This window comes from Acanthochromis polyacanthus, chromosome 21, assembly GCF_021347895.1.
Source record: "Acanthochromis polyacanthus isolate Apoly-LR-REF ecotype Palm Island chromosome 21, KAUST_Apoly_ChrSc, whole genome shotgun sequence".
In the NCBI taxonomy this organism is placed as follows: Eukaryota; Metazoa; Chordata; class Actinopteri; family Pomacentridae; genus Acanthochromis; species Acanthochromis polyacanthus.
This window is the reverse complement of record NC_067133.1, coordinates 30,980,103-30,999,370: the sequence shown is the minus strand read 5'-3', so window position 1 is coordinate 30,999,370 and position 19,268 is coordinate 30,980,103. Positions and strand designations below refer to the sequence as shown.

Here is a 19,268-nt window from a genome sequence, read left to right as displayed (position 1 = left end):
ACATGTTCCTTTAGCGAAACACACCCAGAAATCCTTCCTTTGGTTCTTTAATTCATCACACATGTACAACCTGTCCGGTCCTCGATGTGGATGTGAGCTAGCAGAGTGGATAAAGCAGCTGATTGATTGGATTAGCTCCATTGTGTTGGTCTCCATTCAGGATCAATAGACTGTGGGCTGACGGTGGTTATACAGCAGTAATCATCTGTTCCCTTCAGGCTCCCTATTGATCTGAACATCATCTGCTCATCACTCTGGTCCACAATACCTCCAGCAGCTGCTTTTATCAAGAACATGGAAGCTTAAACTGTTTTCATTTTCTCTCCAGAGCTTCAGGTGGACACGTGTTGGCGTTCTTCCTCTATAACAGTAGATTGTGATGATAAACAAGTACACTGTTTTTATTTTTCTTTCTGGAGAACGCGGTTCTTGCCGTATAGATGAAGTGACCTCAGACAGGCCAAAGGCTCTGACATCCTCAACTAGAACCAGCGTTTCCATAGAAACTCCAACTAATCCAACCGTTTTCTCAGAAACACAAAGTGACCAGTAATGGCTGGGGAGCATTTAACCGAACTTTAAAACTACTAAAGCAAAAAAAAACATCCAGAACTGCGGTTGCATTATTTCTAGAAGTTTTCCTGAAGAACAGAGACGGATAAACGGAGTACGAACATCCAGAAGAAACCAGCTTTTAGTTTCTGTTAAACTGTTATTCACATTTATTCACGTCTTCTGCTCATGTGGCCACATCCAATCACTTTGGAAAGATTATTATTATTCTTTATGATTATTATCATAATTATTATTACCTTTATTTAACCAGATGTACTGTCTGTTATCCAGACAGTCACTAACATTTTATATCGTCTGCTTCATTTTACTTGCTAAATCAGACACTGGGTGATCTTTTTCATAGACTTTAGGTTCCTGTTAACAGCTCTTTTATTTTCCTGCTAGAACACGTATATTATTGTGGTGTTCTGCTCTTCAATCTCTACATCTGATCTGTGGTTATCACAGATTTCAGCTGGAAAAAATGATTTGTGATCTGAATGAATCAGAAGACGTTGCACACTTTCCTACAAAGCTCTGACTTTGTCTTTGTTGCTTTAACTTCTAACTACTTCCCTTTAACTGTTTCCTCTGTCAGGAGGTTCTGTCCAGGCCTGTTTCATGAGTTTATTTTTAAAATAATTCTGTTGAACCACAGTTCAAAAGCAATGTCTGATTTTCATTGGTTAATTTTCATAGAATTTTTATTTATTATTACTTTTGTCAGATGCAAATTATTTCTGTGACCATTGTGGGTTTTTCTTTCATTAACCGAGGGGAACCAACAATTTTGTCCATGTGTGTGTGCATATATAAACCTGTTGGTATTCAGGTATTCTCACATCTCTGAGCTTCTCTCCTCACGTGTTTTTAATATGATTTAATCTGGTTTCTGTCTGCTGGAATGAACTGCTTCACCTGAACTCTGCTCTGACTAAACACACAGATGCTCTGATCAGGTTTGAATCAAACATCAGATCTCCTGAAGTCTCGTTGTGATGTCTGCTGCTCTGCATATTAACCTGATGTTTGACAGAAACCAAATAGTTCTGAATGTTTGTTTGTGTCTGAAGATGAGGATGAGAAGCTCCTGTCTGGTTTCCTGTGATCTGTGCTGAATAAACCGTCCAGCACCAGGCCCTGGAGGTTCCTACGCCACAGTGAGGGCTGTCAGCTTGTCTGTGAGTCTGCCAGTAGATGGTGTCGTTTGTTCTGGTTCTCGCTGCTCTGTTTCCTAACAACCAGAGTCTGTGGGATTCTGTGAAGGCCTCCAGCTGGCAGCGCTGCTCTCAGTCTGTAAGCAGCTCCAAATGTCCACGGGACGTTCAGGTGTCCAGTCAGAGATGTGTTTTATGTGAAAGTGTTCAAACCAGAGTCTAAACACAGTTCTCCTATTATTCCCGCTCGGTTTGTCTTCTGTATTTTTAGAACCAGGTTCTTCCAGATCCATCAGGACTCTGCTAAACGCTGCTCAGCTTTAAAAGTTTCACACTTTGATAGACATCATGAAGATCTCAGCCTTTATACTAGAATATCAGATAAACGTGTTCACATGACATTTATTTAATACAGAACATACAGAAACAGCTCAAATAGAAGTAGAAATATACAGTACAAATAAAAAATAGTTCTATATACAGCACCAGATATTAGAGAGCACAAACCGACACGTTTTAGTCGCTCAGTGTGACGAACAGCGAAGGCAAAGAGGGACGTTTCCCTTCTGCTCAGAGGTAGACTTTCCCTTTAACGTCCAGAAGGCAGAACAACGAATTCTGGTCAGTGTCAGGATTCTGGCACAGTAGAGAGAAACAGCTAGCAGCTAACAGCTAGCAGCTAACAGCTAGCAGCTAACAGCTAGCAGCCAAAAACACTGCAGGCAGACAGCTGAACATCACTGGTGTGTCTGTGAGGCTCTGTTTCTTCCATCATCTGCTGAACATCAACACTTCACAGGAGTTTACCTGAACAGGTGGAGCCCCAGGAAGTCCAGGAGATCAGAGCAAACTGACTGGATTAAAATATTTCAGCTCCTCGTCTGTCTGACTGTCCAGAAGAAACCATTAATAATTTTATCAGCACTTAGGTCAGAAAATCAGAAGATCCAGATCCAGGTTCTGTTCAGGACGGTTCACATGAACAGGAATGATTCCCAGAAGGTGCTGACATCTTCACCTCCACATTCATCCTCTCCTCCCTTCATTTGAGCTACCAGAGATCAGAGTCCGTGTGAAACAACTAAATGCATTCGTATGTTAGCAGGCACACGGCGGCTCTTTGGCGTGTTTGACTGCTGCCCTGCATGTTCAGACACGTGTTCCTCACCACAGGTAAACCGGAGGATCAATGCAGCAGGGATCAATAAAGTCCTTCACATGGACAGAAACCACCTTCTCTCTACGTTCTGAACGTTTCTACTGCGACACCTTCAGTCCTTCTGAGACCTCAGCAGCTCCTCAGGTGGTCAGCTATGTTCTCACTGCTAGAGGGAACATCAGCCGGGATCCACTGGAGAACACCAGACAGGTTCTCAGTCCACTACAGCACAGAAAACAGCTTCTTTGGCACAGAAGGTGAATGTTTGATCACAGTTTAGTGTCTCAGTGGGAGTCAAAAGCTGAACAGAGAGGAGGACGTCCTGCTGGGTGACCAGGGAGAGTTCAGATGGAACAAGGGAATGTGAGCGAGCTCAAGGCACCGATCGGGGCCCTTCAGAGTCCTGGAGGCCCTCACAGATACGAAACACATGAAGGCAGAGAGCTCTACTCTTCTGGAGCTGAAGCTACACAGGTCTCAGAGTCTACTGCTGATCAGAAGCTTTCTGCTTGGTGTGGCTTTAATCTGATCACCTGAAGCTCTGATCCAGCAGCAGCTCTCTGCCGGTCCTCTGCCCTCCCAGCTCCACACAGATGCCAGTCAGATCCTGCTGGACTCATGTTCCACTCTCCCATTGCGTAAAAAAAGCCCCACACATTGCTGCCGTGTCACAGGACGAGCGAATGACGTTGGCGGCTGACGGGGAGCGCTGCTCTTTGGGCCGGGGATCGGGTTTCCGTCTTTGGCCCAGATCTGGCCTCTTGGAGTCACCTGTCCTGCTGGAGGAATGCTGCGACTGACGTTCTCCGTGACGCCAGCGCTGCTCCAGCAGCAGCTCTGCATAGCGGCTTGGGTGTCTGGAGCTCGTGCACGTCGGCCAGGACTGTAAATATGCTGCCGCGCTGCATACATGTTGTTTTGACACTGGACACCTGCTGCTGATAGAAAAGATTCCAAAAAGCTGCTCCGGACCCGGCAGACTAAACAGAGCTTCAGTTTCCTGTCTGTTGATGGTTTTTACTCGGTTATCTCCAGCATGAGCCAGACGCTGGTGAATGGAGGAGCAGCGTTCAGCCAAACCTCCAGATCCCAGTCTGTTCTCCAGATCCCAGTCTGTTCTCCAGATCCCAGTCTGTTCTCCAGATCCCAGTCTGTTCTCCAGATCCCAGTCTGTTCTCCAGATCCCAGTCTGTTCTCCAGATCCCAGTCTGTTCTCCAGATCCCAGTCTGTTCTCCAGCTCCTCTCAGGGCTTCACAGAGGACACTGTTCAGAGCTGAATGAGCCTCCCTCCTTCTTTTTCCTTCTCTTCTTCTTGTGGACGGTCCAGCAGGCGGTTGCCATCAGCAGCAGGAGGAGCCCTGAGACCAGCAGCACCACCGACACCACCTTAGTCTGCGGCAGGTCGTTGTAGGTGTAGGTCACCCCGGTGCCGGCCGCCCCGATCACCAGGGAGATGATCCCGAAGGGGAAGATGCAGCGGTACCAGGACTTCTCCATGCCCCCGGTGGCCTGGGACAGACGCTCCAGGGAGGACAGGACCTCCGGCACTTTGGCCCCACCAGCCTCCAGGGACGGACCCTCCTGCCCCGAGCCCTGCTGGGGCTGAGGCTGACAGGCCAGGTGGCCCGTAGTACATCCCATCCCGACCAACCTCGTCTGCTGGGATCCTACCGATGGTCTGGAGGAGGAGGAGGAGGAGGAGGAGGTCTGTATGAGCAGAAAGCTCTCAGTCAGCGCTGAAATCCGCTGCCTCCCTCCCTGTCTGCATGTTCTACACTCTGCAGGACGTAGAGACGGAGGAGATATAAAGAACAAGGCAAGGGGCGGGGCTAAGGATGACAAACGGGGAAGTCTGAGTGCTGTGATTGGTCCTTTCTGAGGTGACATCACACGCTGAAGCAGGAGGGAAGCAGAGGAAGGGGGAAGGGAAGGCTTGAACTGCTCCGTTCTTCTGTCCTCATCACCGCCTCGTTCTTTCCTCCTGTCGTCTTCAAAAAATATCGTTTCCGTCTCTGGAAAAAATACAAACATTAAGCAAAAAAAATTTCCTCAAATGTGGCAAGAAACTTTTTCTCAAAAAATGAGGAAAAATCTCCCAAAAAAATCCTAAAAATATCTAAAGTCATTACATACATGTCACTAAAAGGACTGATATTTCTGAGAACATTCACATTTTTTGTGTATGTTCTTAAGAAACTTTTTTTTTTTACATTTTATCCACCAAAAATATTTCCCCAAAATGTTGAAAATGTGGACATCAGAAGTTTCACTGTAAAACATATTATTTCCACAATTTTAAATTTGGAAGACATTCAGGAAGTTTTACAAAAAATCCCCCAAATGTGGCAAGAAAATGCTTCTAATTATTTTGAAAAAATATTTTATCTTTTCAAAATAAGTAAGAGTAAAAATCTTCCCAAAAAGTCACCAAGAAATGTTTCCTTGTCTGAAAAACCCCCAAAAATTCTGCAAAAAAAATCCCCAAATTTTTAAAAAAATGTGCAAAATATTTAGGATAAAAGTTACAGAAGTGGTAGTTTCAGAAGAAAGTTACAAAAATTCCTGAAAAGTTATATTTAAAAAAAATCCCTCAAATTTAGCAAGAAATTTCTTATAAATATGTTCAAAAATGAGTAAAAATCTTCCAAAAAATCCTAAAAATATCTAAAGTGATTACATATAAATCAGTGAAACTTCTGATATTTTCTTCAAGAATATTCAATTTTTTTGTGTGAATGTTCTTAAGAAATATTGTTTTAAACATTTCCCAAAAACAATTTTCCCAAACTGCTGAAAATGTGGACATCAGAAGCGTCACTGTAAAATATATTGTTTTCCACATTTTAAAATTTTAAATTTGCAAAACCTTCAGGAAGAACATTTTAAAAGAATCCTTAAAAGTTTTACCAAAAAAAAAAATCTCCCAAATTTGACAAGAAAATTTGCATAAATATTTTCAAAAAATTAGTAAAAATCCAAAAATCCATAAAATATCTAAAGTGGTTGCATATCTATCAGACAAACTTGTGAAGTTTCACTGTGAAAATATTTTTTCCCACATTTTCACACTTTAAACGGGTCAGTTTGACCTGCAGGACGACACCAGGGTTCAGTCCTTCAGCCTGTTTCCTGGGGTGAAGATCCACACTTAGATCTCCTTCAGTTAGAGGAACACGGATTTAGTTCATCCGCCAGAAGCACAGCGGACACGTTGGAACGAGCAGAAGCAGTCCTGAAGCCTCTGCTTTCCACCCACATGCTGCTGAATGGAAACCAGAGCTCCTCTAAAATAAAACCAGACAGCTCTTCTCACTCCTCCACATGTGAGGAGCTGCGTTAAGGAGGACACATCCCAACATTCTGCATCACATGTTGATGTTCAGGGGTGTCCACCATGAGGCCCGTGGTCCAAAAGTGGTCCTCCAGAGGGTCCAATCCGGCCCTCAAAGTGTAAAAATTACAGAGAAGACATTAACTGCAGATTGTAAATTAGTAAAACTATAAATTTAAAATCATTTCTAGACCATGACAAGCTGTTTGGATCATAAAGTCAAATACTATTGTTTACTAGTACTATTGTATACTGTTTATTTTTTATGGACCTAGGACTACAGATGGAAACTAGCATGAAGCTAAATCTGGTGCAGCCATCGTTTTAATGTAACTGGCCTTTTTCAAATAAACTTGAAAGAATGAAAGAAATACTAGATTGTTCTTTTGCCGTTCTGTGTCTCATTGTTGCAATATTTTGTCTGTTTTTGTTGTTTTTTGTCTGACTTTTGTCTTTTCTGTTTCCTTTTTGCCTTGCTTGTGTTGTTTGTCTACTTTTTAGTCGTTTTGTGTTTCGCTTTGTTTTTTGTCTTTTTTTTCATTTTTTGTCACTTTGTCATTTTTTTGTCTAATTATTTGTCTCATTTTGTTTCCCACTTCTGTTGTTCCGTGTCTTATTTTGTTGGTTTTGTCTTATTTTTGTCATTTTGTGTTTTGCTTTGTTTGTTGTTTTGAGCATCGTTTTTGGTTCTTTTGTGTTTTCGCTTGTGTTGTTTGTCTCTTTCTTTGTCTTGTAGTTTTTCTCCTTTTTTGTCATTTTGTAACATTTTCTCTTGTTTTTGTTGTTTTTTGTCTGACTTTTGTTGTTGTGATCATAATAAAATACGATATAATTGTGATTAAATGCTTTTCGATGATAAACTGAGGCTGAATGTTGATGAAATTTCACTTATTTTCTTCATAAATTTCAGGTTGTTCATGATGTTTAGTAAAAAGATAATTCCTTAAATGTGAACATTTCTGCACTGAAACAAAAGAACCATGAGGAGTTGTGGTTCTTTGTGGGTTATTATGCTGTGGTTTTACTGGTTTTACTGGACATCAGACTGGACTGGATGTGGAACGTGGACTAAGATGAGTTTGACTCTTCCTTTTTCGTGTGATCAAAACCTCAAACATTGGAGCCAGAGGAGCAGAAATGTGACAGCACACTAACCAGAGCTTTCATTCTGGGTTTTCTCCTCATAATTAGATCTAAATATTCCTCCTCAGGGAATAAATGGCCACATTAAGAGCAGCCTGACGTTCACACAGAGAAGCCAGAGATGTTTCTGAGTTTTCTTTCCTTCCTCCTCCTGGCTCCTGAGGGTCAAATTAACCCGTTGTAAAGTTTGAAACTTGGGAAAACATGTATGTTTATACAGTGAAACATTTTTAATATTTTTGAGACTTTTTTGAATATTTTACTGGTGGAAAAATAGAAATGTTAAAATAAATGCTTCTTTAGGAACATTCAGAAAAAAATCAACCAAAATCCGGCGAAATTTGCTGGATTTTGGTTGATTTTTTCAAAATGTTCTCAAAGAAAATGTTTGGACTTTTACTGATATAAATATAATCATTTTAGATATTTTAGGATTTTTTTGGAAGATTTTTATTCATTTTTAAAAATATTTACAATTTTTATTTATTTTTTAATTTTTATTTCTTGCCAACTTGGGGCATTTTTTTGAAATAAAACTTTTAAGGGAAACTTTTAAAGATTTTTTGTTATTTTCTTCCTGAAGATTTTGCAATTTTTTTTATAATTTTGGGGAATTTTTTGTTGAATGGAACAATATTTTTTGGTGCCTGTAAATGAGGACAACAGGAGGGTTAAAGCAGCTGATCAGAGGGAGGATCTGACTGATTCCTGCTGAAGTTCAGACATGTAGATGAGCGGAGGGGAAATAAAAGAGGGGAAGAGGGGCGGAGAAGCAGGAGAAAGGAGAAAACGTTGAAAAGAAGTGGATTCTTTGCGGTGCTGTTCGGTTTCTGTGGATTCAGACAAACACAATAAAAGGAGAGAAAGAAGCAGAGCAGGAAGGAATCTGCTCGGAAAGGAAAACAGCCTCACATGTTCCATTCTGGGACAGAAAGCTGTGAGAAAAGCAGGACACAAGTGTGAGATGAGGCTAACCCGGGCCGGGCTGCTGGATGACGGTCTCAGGAACCCGACCCAGCGGACCAGAACCGGTGATGATGCTGCAGGTTTCCCTCCATCAGAGGAAACCAACAAAGTGAACGGACATCTACTGGATGTGGTTTAGATCTGAGGCACAAACAGCAGCTTGAATTATTGTTCTTGTTTTATTGTTATTAATAATAATAATCTTTATTTATTTAACCAGCAGAAATCCCTCTGAGATTAACAACCTCTGTTTTATTGAGTTCTGGCCCAGATAGGCAAACACAGAACACAGCTACAGAACTACACTTAAAACCTTTTTGCTGTAAATACTGTTTGTTTTCTCTTCTATAAGAAGGAAGTATTTATACATATGCACTGTGTGCTGCTCTCTCTTCTTTCTTTAAACTGTTCCATTTGCTGCTGTACACTGTAAATTTCTCAATAAAGGTTTAATCATCTATCTATCAAAAAAGAATAAAAATACGAGCAAAAACTATTAAAAGACTACATTTAAAACTTGCATGTTGTGGCCTCAAGAAGTCACAGTTTGGATTTAAAAGCGTTCACTGAGATGAACTGGGTTAGTTTGTGGTCTTTCTGCAGCAGATTCCAGGCTAAAGCTGCAGAACAAACACACGTCTGTCTGATTCAGTACGAACACATGGAACAGAAAGCAGCAGATGGTGTGAAGATCAGAACTTTTCTGTGCAGTGAGAGAACAAACGTAGGCAGTATGGCCTTCTATACGACAGTTTGCCATGATGGATCCTTCTGGAGGCTACAGCAGAACTACAGCGGAGCGTCGACACTGTACTGTTCAGAACGAACCTCAGAGAAGCAAACAGTTCATCCATCAAAAGACGCTGTTTTCGCTCCGAAGGCTGAAGAACTCGGTGGAGGACATTCTACGTCCCAGCCATCAAATTCCAAATAATCCATGTAGAAAATCCTAAAACATGCAGCAGTTGTGTAAATGTTCTTGTCCTGAGACCAAATCTAAAAAAATCTAGAAGAAAAGAATGTTTGAAAATATTTTAAAATATTAAATAAATCTGGAGTTCCCCTAAAATGTCATTTTTCTCTTGTCCCACCCCCTGATGACCAAACTGAATCTCTGATAACACAGTTCAAATCTAATTTAAATTTCCTTTTTTTGGTTTTATTTTTTTCATTAATGTCTCTGTAATTGTGGGAACATTTATTAAAATCAACATAATATTTTAAATAATAATTATTATAGATGTAATGTGTCACACAACATGTTAGCAGAACCTGTTGATGTTTTTGTCGTTTCCATCCTCCATCAGTGTTCCTACAGAATGAGTAGATCAAAGCTATGTCCTCTCTTCTATGTTCCATCTTTTCATCCATTGTCAGCCTTGATTGAATGTCTCTCTCTACCTCATATTATCAGGATCAGACTCATTCTTTGGACTGTTTTCCATCAGTCAGTTTGTCCTCTTGGTCAGCAGTAACAGCTAGCTAAATATCTAGCTTCTACTGATGAGAAAAAGATCACATTAGCATGGATTAGCAACCCTGTTACTGTGATTAGAGTAGGGTTAGCAAACAGCACAGAAAACATGGAATAAAAATGCTACCATTGATGTGGAAGCTGAGCCAATCAATACCTATTATTGATGAATATGGAGCAGAAAACTTGAGAAGAGGTGGTTTATTTTATAAACATTTTGAGCCCAAATGTCCTGGAATGATCCTTAATCTGATTTTTGTTCTTCTCCTTCCAGCCTGCAGAGAGAACATCCTCAGTGAGCTCTGGTGTGCACGTCACACAGACACATGCACAGCCCTCATGCATGTGTCTGTGCATGTGACTGCGTGTGCACGAGGGCTGGTGGGACTCCAACACCCACGTCCTGCTGGTTGAACCCAGCACCACCTGTCCCCCAGTCTGCTGTGGACCTCCAGGCCGGTCCCAGACCTCCTGCATCATCTCCTCAGATCAGACGGTTCTGGTCCATCTGGGCTCGTTAGCATCATGAGACCAGCTCTCCACCGGACCAGGAGCAGAATGAGCAGAAACACCATCAGAACTGGACACTCTGGGAGATGTGGAGGGTTTCATTTAGTCACAATATTTACGACAGAAGGAAACATCTCATCACCTCCCAGCAGCTGCTGGTTCCATACAGAACCAGTCTGTCCACTTAGATCCAGTCTAAAAGCAGCAGACTGACGCTGATGCAGCTCTAAACCTGAACAGGTGAACATCAGATCATCTGCTGCTGTTCTCAGCTCACTGACAGTTCAGCGCCACCTGCTGGCCGTCAGGTTACTCTGACTGCAAAAATAAAACGCGACAACTGTAGGTAGATAAAATAAAATAATGATGCATCAGAAAATGAAGTTTAGAGCCTAAATGTGATTAAACATAACTCCAGGGTGGACATTAATATTCTGTAGTTTTACAGAAGCAAAAACAACCAGAAAGACGATAAACGGTTTCATTCTGTTATTTAAACCTTCCGATGCTGAAAGAACACAGAGATGGAACACAAAGAGTGACCACTTTATTAGGTACACCTGTTTACCTCCAGGCTCACATTATCTGATGAGGTTCTGGTTCTACTGACGGGTTCTTCGAGGTGTTGGCTCATTCAGAGTCCAGGACCACTGCAGGGAAACGCTGGCCTCCTTCAGCCAGCAGCGAGTACAGGCCCCTCAGAACCCCGGGGTCCAGACCTCCAGCTCCTCCAGACCAAAGCCGAGAGGACAGAGAGTCCAGCAGAACCTGCCCCACAGTACAACAGACGCTCAGCACCGGTTCTGCTCTCCAGAACACTTCATTAGCAGGTTCCTGCAGCTCCTACCTGTTCCAGGTAAACGTCCTGCTGAAGCAGCGCCACCTTCAGGCGCAGCTCCTCCAGCTGCTGGAGCTCAGCCTCTGTGGTGTAGGTGACAGTCAGGGGCAGAGGGGCAGTTATCCCACCACTTACCCCAGAGCAGAGACGGCCTCCCCCTGGCCTCCATCGATCCCATGCTTTCCACTCTGACGGAAAATACGGTTATTTTTAGAGCGTGAGCAACCGTACCCTAAAACGTTTCTGTGCTGCCTCAGCTTTAAATAACCGGTCCTCGCTTCACCACGGAGGACAGACGGCCCTAAAACCTCCGTCACAGGAGGGTCTGTCCAGCCAAGGAGAGCTCTGATCTGCCTCTGAGGTTTCTGTTTTCATTTTCCATCGCTGTGATGGAGAGGCAGCATTAGCTCGTTAGCGCTGCGCTCATCACCATCATTCCTCAATGCTGCTAAAATGCAACAACGCTAAGCGAGTCTGGAGAATAAAAAGGCTCTGAAACGGAACTCTGACTGCAGCCTGAAGGTGTGAGATGGTGGACCAGACCACACCAGACAGAGGTCTGAGGATCAGCAGTAGTTCTGCTGGAGCTCCTGCTGGTCCTCAGGAGCAGAGCTGAAGGTGAGCAGCTCCTCTGAGGGTCAACAGAAAACCCCAGAGCCTTCAGGAGGTCCTGGAGCTGAACCTTGTTATGGACTGAAGGTCCTAAACCCTGGATCCTCCACCAGGAGCTCTGCTGTCCTACAGGTTTATTAGAACGTTAACAGCAGTTACTGTCTTTTTATGCTCCTCTCTAGCTGGAAATCTGTGTATTTTATTACTACTATTTTATTTTCCTCCCTGTTCCTCTTTCTATAGTTTCTTTCTCTTTTATTCTTCTCCTCCATGTTCCTGGGGTGACACCAGCAGCTGGAACCAAACTCCTGCTACGTTGTGGACGTAGTGGGCCTTTAAAGCTGGTTCTGATTCTGACATGTTTGTTTTTTAGGACCACTTTCTTCAGGAGGAACCGTTCTTCAGGTTTGTTGTGGTGAAATGATCCTTACCTTGTTCCACTCGATGTGCAGAGGTTTGGACCTCTGCTGGCGTCTCACAGGAACCGAACTCTTCATCCCGACCGCCTGCAGAACCACAGAACGGACCAGAACTTAAAGAGAATTACTGCATAACAGGTGGAGCTGTGTGGTGTTGGGGTCAATACTTCACTGCCAGCCCATAATAAACACTATGAAACCTCCACCTGTCCTGAGTGTTACTGAAGGAGAACGAACTGATGTCTTTATGGATCTAAACCCTCCTGGTCCTGCAAGGAGTTCTGCTCCGGCTTCTTACCCGACTCTGAGGCGGTTTCTGGGGTTCTGGACCGAGGATCCTGGTGGTCTTGGTGGGTCGGTCTGTCCACAGCTCTGGTCCGGTCGGGGCTGCCGCTCGGCCACTCGCTGGGAAACTAGACGGGCAGAAGTTCAGAGAGGACACACTAGGAGGACGTCTGGAGGAACTCAAGAGGTTCAGAAACAAACTGATTTCCTGGAGAATAACTCCAGGATCAACGTTAGCATACCAGAGCTCTCAGTCGATCCATGAAGACACTCCTCCCTGCGGCAGGTCTCCTCTGGACGGCCGAGACTTTATCCCACAACCTGAGGAAGAAGCAGACGAGGAGCTGAGTGAATATCTCCAGCTGATTGTCGTCAGGGCTGCAGAGGGGCTCGGTGGTTAGCACTGTCGCTTTAAAGCTAGAAGATCCCTCATCCTGGCCTTCCCAGGAGAACAAGGAGACTCTCCCTGTTGGGTTCTCCAGGTTCTCCAGCTTCCTCCCACAGTCCAACAACATGCTGAGGTTAATTAGTGATTCTAAACTGTCTGTAGGTGAATGTTTGTCTCTATGTGTAGCCCTGTGACAGACTGTTACCTGTCCAGGTGAACCTTCACCCTCAGTCAGCTGGGACAGACTCCAGCCCCCATGACCCTGATGAGGAAATGGTGTATAGATGATAGATGATGATGATGATGATGATGATGATGATGATGATGGATGATGATGATGGATGATGATGGATGATGATGGATGATGATGTATGGATGGATGATGGATGGATGGTGGATGGATGATGGATAATGGTGGATGGATGATGGATTGATGGATGATGATGGATGATGGATGGATGATGGATAATGGTGGATGGATGATGGATGGATGGATTGATGGATGATGATGATGGATGGATGGATTGATGGATGATGATGGATGATGATGATGGATGGATGGATTGATGGATGATGATGGATGATGGATAATGGTGGATGGATGATGGATGGATGGATTGATGGATGATGATGGATGATGGATAATGGTGGATGGATGATGGATGGATGATGGATAGATGATGATGATGATGTATGGATGGATGGATGAATGATGGATGATTGATGGATGATGGATAATGGTGGATGGATGATGGATGGATGGATGGATGGATTGATGGATGATGATGGATGATGGATGGATGATGGATAATGGTGGATGGATGATGGATGGATGATGGATGATGATGTATGGATGGATGGATGAATGATGGATGATTGATGGGTGATGATGATGGATGGTTGGATGATGGATGGATGATGGATAATGGTGGATGGATGATGGATGGATGATGGATAGATGATGATGATGATGTATGGATGGATGGATGAATGATGGATGATTGATGGGTGATGGATAATGGTGGATGGATGATGGATGGATGATGGATAGATGATGATGATGATGTATGGATGGATGGATGAATGATGGATGATTGATGGGTGATGATGATGGATGGTTGGATGATGGATGGATGATGATGATGGATGGATTGATGGATGATGGTAGTCACCTGTTCTGCTTGTTCCTTACAGATCTCCATCTAGCAGCGTGTTCAGAAGGTCTCCTAGCAGGATGGAGACACCAGAGATCATAGTTTATCTGTGAACATGAGGTCTTGTTATCTGCTGAGCAGTTGAGAACCGACCTGCTCTGCTGAAGCTCCCTGCAGTCTGAAGGTGTGGATCCAGAAGCAGCTTTGCTCTGGTCTCCTCTCAGCTGGTGGTTCCTGGAGAGCGATGCTGGACCAGCTGAAGAGGAAGGTCTGGAGCCAGCTGAAAGTCTGGAGGCCAGTGTGGAGCAGGATCCAGGTCTTCTGAGCTGTTTTCTGTCCAAACTGGCAGATTTCACGGCTGTTGGTTTCCTTCCTTTAGCGGCTGCGGATGAAACGCTGACTTCCCTTCCAGGTCCAGACAGCTTCTCTCCACCAGAGCCTGCTTTAGAAGGTTCTGAGGAGGTAAGAACCCGAAGGGCTTTCTGCAGAACTCGCTCTAGTAACTCTATGTCCTCCTTCTCCTGAGGTGAGACATCAGCGTCTGAAGACAGAAACAAACAAACAATGATTTCTGTTTTCTGCTGCATATCAGTCACCAGATGAACTCAGGACATCTGCAGTATTTGTAGACGGACCTGCTGCAGCTTCATCGGCTGGTTCTGACCCGTCGGGGCTCGTGTTGGGTTCTGGTGTTCTGTTGGGAAGAGTTCATGTGATTAAACAGTCAAACTAACCATTAATATATAATTATAACATCAGCAGTCTGACTACAACTGGACCACAAAGCTGGAATCTTATTAATGCAACAGAATAACTTTTAGTTTTACTTTATTGTAATTTACATTCTGCTGTCTCGATGCATAAAGTTTTCCAACAGATTTACGGTCAGCTCTGACACTAATGGAAGCTTTAAATCCCCAGTGACCTTAAATCAACCAGTGTCGATTTCTCTTTATAATTACGGCATCGTTTCATGAAATAATTTACTGCAATTATAAACGACAAAGACGGTAGTTCAGGATCTGGACTGTCAACGCATCTGAGTTTAAGCTGTCAGTGGTTTCATAAATTCATTGTATATAACATTTTAATGTTATATTATGGGTTTCAAACCTATTACACAGTAAATGTCAAACCTTTATGTTGCCACTAGGGTCAGTTATAGCCAGGCATAATTTAACATTTCACTGTTACGCCGATGATTTACAGCTGTATTTACCGGTGTTCTTAAACAAAAGTGGTGCCCTTCAGTCCCCCATGAACTGTATCAACAACATCAAGTCATGGCTGGGAAACAATTCCTCCATTTAAATGAGAACAAGACTGACTACATTTTACTACAATGTTCCTTCTTTTTCAGACTCTGTGATTTCGAAGTTTAAACCATCTGTAGAGAACCTTGGTGTCATTTTTGACAACACTTTTACGTTTACAAAACAGACTGACAGCGTGGTCAGAGCCAGTTTTTATCAGCTACGTCTTTTATCTACAGTAAAGCCTTTTTAAGTCACACCAACCTGGAAAGGACTATTCATGCTTTTATTAGCTCACGTATAGATTACTGCAATGCCCTTTATGTCGGTGTTTCCCAGTCTGCCCTGAGCCGCCTCCAGTTGGTGCAAAATGCGGCAGCTCGTTTCCTCACGAACACCCCAAAGCGTCAGCACATCACCCCATCCTCTTCTACCTCCACGAGCTTCCAGTTTCTTTTAGGATTGATTTTAAAATTTTACTTTTTGTTTTGGTCTGGCACCAATTTATTTAATGGAGCTTCTCTCTGTCCAAAACCCAAACAGGGAGTTTAGGTCCTCTAACCAGCTGTTTGTGGAAGCCCCATAGGACCAGGTATAAACACTGGGGGGATCGAGCCTTTTGGGTTACTGAGCCAAGACTCTGGAACAAACTGCCCCCTGACATTCACACCATCACTGACTGTGGCTCGTTTAAATCGCGGCTAAAAAATATCTTTTCAGACTGACTTTTAATACACAGTAATGTGGTGACATTTTATTTTTTATTTTATTCTACTTTATCTTATTTTATCTGATTTTATTTTCCTGATATGCTCTGTTGTTGCTTTCTTTTAATCTGCTTTAATTTCTTATTTAATGTTTGTTTTAACTGTAAAGCACTTTGGTCACCATGAGCGTTGTAAAGTGCTCTATGAATAAACTTTGATTGATTGATTGATAAAATCCACCATAAATCAGATCACAATCACCAGACATATCAGAAAAACCACAATTAATGAAGATATTATCCCCAAATAGTTCAGCGCTCGTCTCTGGTGGACGTAGTTCCGAAAAGACGACGCTAACTTTGAGTTAAAATGATTAGAAAAGAAAATTAACTGTCACCTATTCTACTAATTCATTAACTGTTATAAATGACTGAAGATGCAGAAAATCAATCAGTTTTATTGATTCCACAGTCTTAAATGTGAGAATTAGCTGCTTTTCTTCGTTTTACATCACAGTTAATCAGTATTTTGGGAACGTGTGCTGTTGGTTGGACCAAAAGCAGTAATCTAGAAAACAATATATTAATAATGAAAACTATAATTAATATAAATGGTCTGCTTTCATAACTGCGGGAAAACATTAAAATATAAATTCTGTTGCTGTGGTTAGAAAAGGGTCAGACATTAAACACTGGTTGAGGAACAACAAATATGTACTGACCCGTGTTAAAAACAATGGCTGGAATAATTACATTTCTGTTCTGTTTCATTTGTATTTGGGATGCTTTATGCTGTGATTATCCTTTGATGCTCAAGATAAGATAAAACTTTATTAATTCGACTCAGAAAAACTAAATGACATTGCATAAGACATTCAGTGCTTAAAAAGTAGAAACTTGATCAAATATAAGAATAAGAATAAAATAGAGCAGTGGAGAATTTATGATGTGCTTCAGCTGAGTGATTATATGATGGATTATTGTACATAATACATAAAAGACATCAGGAATTATAAAAGCAACTGACCGCTAAGTGGTTGGTGCTGATTAGGAAAAGGCACTGCTGGGATTCGAACCCAGGATCTCCTGTTTACTAGACAGGCGCTTTAACCAACTAAGCCACAGCGCCCGATGGTTGTCACGGACAGCGTATATCAGTCTTATAATGCAGCACGACTGCCTCCTCTGACTGTGATGTATTTAACGCTTCGGTACTCAGACACTTACAGACTCCGCAGTATTTCTCTGTAGACTTCGGTCCTGGCGTTAATCTGGACCTGTTCTTCTTTGTACATCTTTATGAGAAGCTCCACCGACGACAACAGCGACATTTCTCCGCTCCGAGGCACCGAACAGACGGTTGGAAGTTCCTGTTTAACGCTAAAACAAAGACTACACGATATAGACCCGTCAGGAGCAGAGACTATACATAATATTATATTATACAGTCTACAGATAGTATAGAGTCGGAGCCGGTTAACGTGTCGCTGGGAGACTTTTATTAAAACCACTTCAAGTTGAGCTCAAACACCCGCGAACTGAACCCACCGGATACGGAAGTCACGTTCCTCCCTTACCGAAACAAACACTTGTCCGGTAAAACGCAGATATTTCAGACCAAAGCCGTGAAACTGTTCTTGTTTTTGTGAGGAAACACACTCGGAGCGTTTTATTAACCAGCGAAGCAAAAACGAAAACTGCTGCGTAACGACGGAAGTCAGAATTCTCGCGAGAAGTTATGACAACTTCTCGCACAACTTGTTTTTTCTGTTGTGACGAGAGCGTCACCATGGTTACCAGGGACGCTTCTCGTCACAGCAAAAGAGTTGTGCTGTGATTTGTTCATAAGATGAAATAAAACTTATTATTGTTTTAATAAAGAGAATGACACAAAATTACAGTGAATACAGGTAGAAAAGCTGTAATATATAAATAAAATACTGAATAAAATAAGTAAAATGAGTATCAGAATACAGAGCATCACATATGATGCTGAAATAATGCGTCTGAGAATGAAAATGAGATGCTGTCCATTACATGACAGTGAAGGATGGCCTGAGAAATGAAAACATGAAATATTGCACAAGAAATAGAATTCTACACGATACAGAAAGGGATTTCATCCAAAGTGTTTAGAAGAAACAATCCCAATTAAACAGCTATTGTTGTTTCTGTCTAACATGTTTCAGCTGAAATGAGCAGATTTAAACTCCATCTGCTCCTTCTACTGTCTTATTCACACGCTTGACTCATAATATGTGGATTCCAAATGTTAATCAGACGGCTGCTCGTTCTTCTCATAACAAGTATCATTAAGTTCTGTAATTATTTTCCCATGTAGCCCGCTGGTGCTTCCAGTTTTCAGCATTACTGTCGCTGTGAGTGGCTCTAACGAGGGTAAACAGCAGTAGGTTATGAGCCAATCTGATGTTGATCTGCTGCTGTAATAAAACATCACAGCTGGAGTTCTGCACCATGGAGCAGGAGGTGATGGAGGAACCTTCAGGTTTAGCTCTTCAATAGTTCCCTTCACACCAGGAACATCTCCATGGTAACCGATGCTGATGTTCCAGATGACTGATCGCACCTAAAAAAGCTCCTCCAGCTGACCAGTCAGTCCTCTTGAAGGTCCAGCATGAGAGGAGATGTTTTTATAGAGATTATTGTTCTTTGATCCTGAAACAGAAACGGATTAAACTCTAAAACCTCACAGCTAATCAGATTTGGAAAAAGGCTCAAGCTTTTTACATTTTACCTTTACTTAAAACTAAAAGCGTCTCAGAATGAGACTTAATGTGAGACTTACTGAATTTATCATCCACATCGCCGTGACAACGGTTTGAATGTTATTACTGGATGATTTATCTGTGAAATAATTTGTCATTTTGTGAGCAGCAATAAGTGACAGCATCAGTAATGTTGATTTACAAGAGATATAAAACTGGATGTTTCATCAGAACCGACATCTCCGCAGCGTTTTCACAGAAGGACAGCGATATGGATAAATAAACACATCCAATCAGAGCTTCCTTGTGTGTTCAGCGTTTACTTCTGTTATTTGTCCCTCTTTTCCCTCCTCTTTCATTTCTCTGATTAGTTTCACCTGTATCCTATCAATCACGTCTGTCTTGTATTTAGATCGTTTTTCTGTCGTCTGTCTTTGTCAGGTCTTCCTCCAGGTTGCTTCCCTCTGGTTCTGCCTTTGTTCTGCAGTGTTTTGAGTGTTTTTTCTGGTGTCGGTTTATATTGTGGGGTTTTGTTGCTGCTTTGGATTTTTGGTGAATCTTTTTATATTTATCTGGACCGTGGTGAGTTGT

The 19,268-nt window shown here is 42.4% G+C and overlaps 1 protein-coding gene and 1 non-coding gene across 8 annotated transcripts; both read right to left on the bottom strand.

The window, feature by feature from the left end:
- Positions 1–2,089: 2,089 nt before the first annotated feature.
- Positions 2,090–17,695, bottom strand: LOC110952034 (tubulin epsilon and delta complex protein 2-like). Of its 7 annotated transcripts, none has more exons than XR_007938715.1 (9): positions 17,179–17,695; positions 14,628–14,686; positions 14,011–14,533; positions 12,693–12,771; positions 12,464–12,578; positions 12,178–12,252; positions 11,144–11,322; positions 10,877–11,064; positions 4,760–4,884 (listed from the first exon to the last, which is right to left on the bottom strand). XR_007938715.1 is itself a non-coding variant. In XM_051941214.1 (8 exons), exons 2-8 carry the CDS (start codon positions 17,280–17,282, stop codon positions 4,124–4,126), a joined length of 1,716 nt encoding a protein of 571 aa, XP_051797174.1. In that variant the 5' UTR covers positions 17,283–17,343; positions 17,500–17,686; the 3' UTR covers positions 2,090–4,123. The 7 variants fall into 7 exon arrangements, 5 of the variants coding, with proteins under 5 accessions (XP_051797174.1, XP_051797175.1, XP_051797176.1 ...); XR_007938714.1 differs by having other exon boundaries at positions 4,762–4,884; positions 10,865–11,064; XM_051941214.1 differs by lacking the exons at positions 10,877–11,064; positions 11,144–11,322 and having other exon boundaries at positions 2,090–4,884; positions 17,179–17,343; positions 17,500–17,686.
- On the bottom strand, positions 17,007–17,080 carry trnat-agu (transfer RNA threonine (anticodon AGU)). Its single transcript has one exon. It is a non-coding gene; the product is annotated as a tRNA-Thr (tRNA).
- Positions 17,696–19,268: the final 1,573 nt, after the last annotated feature.